We start from the raw sequence: 4,636 nt of genomic DNA on the forward strand, positions 1-4,636 counted from the left end.
TCAGATAGACAGACAGCCAGATAGACAGACAGCCAGATAGACAGCCAGTCAGATATGACCGTAGATGACAGACCTAAGATAGAAAACCCACAGGAAAAAGTAGATGACAGTAGCTAAAAGGACGGAAGAGGGGTAGATAGAGATAGGCGTGATGAATGATAGGTATAGAGAGAGGGAGGGAGAGGGGATGGAAGGATGGAGGAGATAGGGAATAATCGATGGTAAACAGAGGGAGAGAGAGGGAGAGGGAGGGAGGGAGAGAGAGGGAGAGGGAGGGAGGGAGAGAGAGAGGGAGAGGTGTTATGATAAGCACTATCTTCTCTAGACCAATTTAAATCACTTCGAGTTCCCTTTGTTTTACTTGGTAATTCACAGAGACCGGGCCCCCTGGTGGCTCAGGGCCCCGGGAGGGGTGTGTGGGATAGAGTAGCGGGCTAGTTAAGTCTTCGCTAGTTGCCTCGTATGGACCAATAGGAGCTGCCTCGTATGGACCAATAGCAGCTGCCTCGTATGGACCAATAGCAGCTGCCTCGTATGGACCAATAGCAGCTGCCTCGTATGGACCAATAGGAGCTGCCTCGTATGGACCAATAGCAGCTGCCTCGTATGGACCAATAGGAGCTGCCTCGTATGGACCAATAGCAGCTGCCTCGTATGGACCAATAGGAGCTGCCTCGTATGGACCAATAGCAGCTGCCTCGTATGGACCAATAGCAGCTGCCTCGTATGGACCAATAGCAGCTGCCTCGTATGGACCAATAGCAGCTGCCTCGTATGGACCAATAGGAGCTGCCTCGTATGGACCAATAGCAGCTGCCTCGTATGGACCAATAGCAGCTGCCTCGTATGGACCAATAGCAGCTGCCTCGTATGGACCAATAGCAGCTGCCTCGTATGGACCAATAACAGCTGCCTCGTATGGACCAATAGCAGCTGCCTCGTATGGACCAATAGCAGCTGCCTCGTATGGACCAATAGCAGCTGCCTCGTATGGACCAATAGGAGCTGCCTCGTATGGACCAATAGGAGCTGCCTCGTATGGACCAATAGCAGCTGCCTCGTATGGACCAATAGCAGCTGCCTCGTATGGACCAATAGCAGCTGCCTCGTATGGACCAATAGCAGCTGCCTCGTATGGACCAATAGCAGCTGCCTCGTATGGACCAATAGCAGCTGCCTCGTATGGACCAATAGCAGCTGCCTCGTATGGACCAATAGCAGCTGCCTCGTATGGACCAATAGCAGCTGCCTCGTATGGACCAATAGCAGCTGCCTCGTATGGACCAATAGCAGCTGCCTCGTATGGACCAATAGCAGCTGCCTCGTATGGACCAATAGCAGCTGCCTCGTATGGACCAATAGCAGCTGCCTCGTATGGACCAATAGTAGCTGCCTCGTATGGACCAATAGGAGCTGCCTCGTATGGACCAATAGGAGCTGCCTCGTATGGACCAATAGCAGCTGCCTCGTATGGACCAATAGCAGCTGCCTCGTATGGACCAATAGCAGCTGCCTCGTATGGACCAATAGCAGCTGCCTCGTATGGACCAATATGAGCTGCCTCGTATGGACCAATAGGAGCTGCCTCGTATGGACCAATAGCAGCTGCCTCGTATGGACCAATAGCAGCTGCCTCGTATGGACCAATAGCAGCTGCCTCGTATGGACCAATAGCAGCTGCCTCGTATGGACCAATAGCAGCTGCCTCGTATGGACCAATAGGAGCTGCCTCGTATGGACCAATAGCAGCTGCCTCGTATGGACCAATAGCAGCTGCCTCGTATGGACCAATAGCAGCTGCCTCGTATGGACCAATAGCAGCTGCCTCGTATGGACCAATAGCAGCTGCCTCGTATGGACCAATAGCAGCTGCCTCGTATGGACCAATAGCAGCTGCCTCGTATGGACCAATAGCAGCTGCCTCGTATGGACCAATAGCAGCTGCCTCGTATGGACCAATAGGAGCTGCCTCGTATGGACCAATAGCAGCTGCCTCGTATGGACCAATAGCAGCTGCCTCGTATGGACCAATAGCAGCTGCCTCGTATGGACCAATAGCAGCTGCCTCGTATGGACCAATAGCAGCTGCCTCGTATGGACCAATAGGAGCTGCCTCGTATGGACCAATAGGAGCTGCCTCGTATGGACCAATAGCAGCTGCCTCGTATGGACCAATAGCAGCTGCCTCGTATGGACCAATAGCAGCTGCCTCGTATGGACCAATAGGAGCTGCCTCGTATGGACCAATAGCAGCTGCCTCGTATGGACCAATAGGAGCTGCCTCGTATGGACCAATAGCAGCTGCCTCGTATGGACCAATAGCAGCTGCCTCGTATGGACCAATAGCAGCTGCCTCGTATGGACCAATAGCAGCTGCCTCGTATGGACCAATAGGAGCTGCCTCGTATGGACCAATAGGAGCTGCCTCGTATGGACCAATAGCAGCTGCCTCGTATGGACCAATAGCAGCTGCCTCGTATGGACCAATAGGAGCTGCCTCGTATGGACCAATAGCAGCTGCCTCGTATGGACCAATAGGAGCTGCCTCGTATGGACCAATAGCAGCTGCCTCGTATGGACCAATAGCAGCTGCCTCGTATGGACCAATAGCAGCTGCCTCGTATGGACCAATAGCAGCTGCCTCGTATGGACCAATAGCAGCTGCCTCGTATGGACCAATAGGAGCTGCCTCGTATGGACCAATAGGAGCTGCCTCGTATGGACCAATAGCAGCTGCCTCGTATGGACCAATAGGAGCTGCCTCGTATGGACCAATAGGAGCTGCCTCGTATGGACCAATAGGAGCTGCCTCGTATGGACCATTTGACCTTCTGCAGTTTCATTAATTTTTATTTACTTATACATCAATATGAAGTATATAATACAAGGTGAATACATCAGCCTCTACTGTATAATACAAGGTGTATATACCTACCTGCAGAGGAACCAAAGGCAGGCAGCAACAGTGTAAGAGAACACCGCTCTCAGAGTCCACCATTAACTGCATTGTTGTTTCATTACTGGCTCCCTCCCCCTCCCCCCAGCAGCAGGAGGGGGGGTGGGGGGGGGGGTTTGTTCATGCATGCGGCGAATCACTACAGCTCTGATGAACCGTAATGGCTGCATGCCTGCCTCCCACCCGCCTGGCTGCCTCATGTGTCAGGCAGCTCTCTCTCTCTGCCTCTCTCTCTCTCTCTCTGCCTCTCTCTCTGTCTCTGTCTCTCTCTCTCTCTCTCTCTCTCTCTCTCTCTCTCTCTCTCTCTCTCTCTCTCTCTCTCTCTCTCTCTCTCTCTCTCTCTCTCTCTCTCTCCCTCTCTCTCTCTTTCTCTCTCACTCACCGGCTTACACAGTCTCTCTCTTGTTAACTAAGCCTCGGGTTAACTCCAGTCAGTGATGGTGGTGGTGAAAGTGCAAGCAAGAGCTGTTATCCTCGGCTGCTCCTACACACACTCGTGTATCCATTAGCAATAAACTTTAGCTTTAATGCTAAGTAGTTTATTATATAAGACATGAGGTAGTTTGGCCGGAAGTGAGGTAGTTAGCACCGAGAACGAGCCCCAGAAGGGGGGGACAGAGCCCCCTGGGAGGGGGGGGGGGAGGGGATGAAGGGGGCGCAGCGCCCCCTTTTTCCAGCTAAAACATTTAATTCCCGTTAACCAGCCTCCCCCCGCCCCCCGGCCCAGCCATTATCAGCAGCCGTTGTTGGATATTAATTACCTCACTAACTGTTGGTAATTATACCCAGGCGTGCCAACAGTCAAGGCACCAGGCGTGCCAACAGTCAAGGCATCAGGCGTGCCAACAGTCAAGACACCAGGCGTGCCAACAGTCAAGGTGGCAGGCGTGCCAACAGTTGAGGTGACAGGCGTGCCAACAGTTGAGGTGGCAGGCGTGCCAACAGTTAAGGTGGCAGGCGTGCCAACAGTCAAGGCATCAGGCGTGCCAACAGTCAAGGCACCAGGCGTGCCAACAGTTGAGGTGGCAGGCGTGCCAACAGTTAAGGTGGCAGGCGTGCCAACAGTTAAGGTGGCAGGCGTGCCAACAGTCAAGGCATCAGGCGTGCCAACAGTCAAGGCACCAGGCGTGCCAACACTTGAGGTGGCAGGCGTGCCAACAGTTGAGGTGGCAGGCGTGCCAACAGTTGAGGTGGCAGGCGTGCCAACAGTTGAGGTGGCAGGCGTGCCAACAGTCAAGGCACCAGGCGTGCCAACAGTCTAGGCATCAGGGGTGCCAACAGTTGTCGCCAGTATCTGTGTTTGTCAATATTGATCCAGCTGTCGGGACACAGTGAAATTTTGGCGGGAATTAGCGAGTTTAATGGCGTGGTTGGTGTGGCTGGGAGGGATGTGGCCGGTGTGGCAGGGTGGCCAGGGGTCGACGTGGCAGGGAGGGATGTGGCCGGTGTGGCAGGGTGGCCGGGGGTCGATGTGGCAGGGAGGGAGGTGGCCCATGTGTCCGGGTTGTCGTGGGGTGGCCGGAAATGTGGTGTGGCGGGTCAGAAGCCGGGGCCGGGGCCAGCCGTCGGGACGAAGGCATGAAAGTCGTGAAGTATAATAGAAAATTATTTTTGAGATGGGAATGATAAGGCGGAAATGGCGGGGAAAATTCCTGCCAGATTATGCTCTCTGGTTGTGTA

General features: G+C 53.9%; 1 protein-coding gene across 1 annotated transcript; it reads left to right on the top strand.

The window, feature by feature from the left end:
* Nucleotides 1–54: 54 nt before the first annotated feature.
* Nucleotides 55–4,218, top strand: LOC138352727 (elastin-like). Its single transcript, XM_069305310.1, has 2 exons — nt 55–109; nt 3,746–4,218. Exons 1-2 carry the CDS (start codon nt 55–57, stop codon nt 4,216–4,218), a joined length of 528 nt encoding a protein of 175 aa, XP_069161411.1.
* The last annotated feature ends 418 nt before the right edge of the window (nt 4,219–4,636 follow it).

Source organism: Procambarus clarkii, chromosome 54 (genome assembly GCF_040958095.1).
Source record: "Procambarus clarkii isolate CNS0578487 chromosome 54, FALCON_Pclarkii_2.0, whole genome shotgun sequence".
NCBI classification, from domain to species: domain Eukaryota; kingdom Metazoa; phylum Arthropoda; class Malacostraca; order Decapoda; family Cambaridae; genus Procambarus; species Procambarus clarkii.

What these genes read in the sequence shown, in the direction of transcription:
- LOC138352727 (XM_069305310.1), top strand. Translation starts at nt 55, where the DNA reads ATGACCGTAGATGACAGACCTAAGATAGAAAACCCACAGGAAAAAGTA. An exon ending in ACAGGAAAAAGTAGATGACA is followed by an intron (nt 110 to 3,745) that starts GTAGCTAAAAGG and finishes AATTATACCCAG; the next exon opens with GCGTGCCAACAGTCAAGGCA.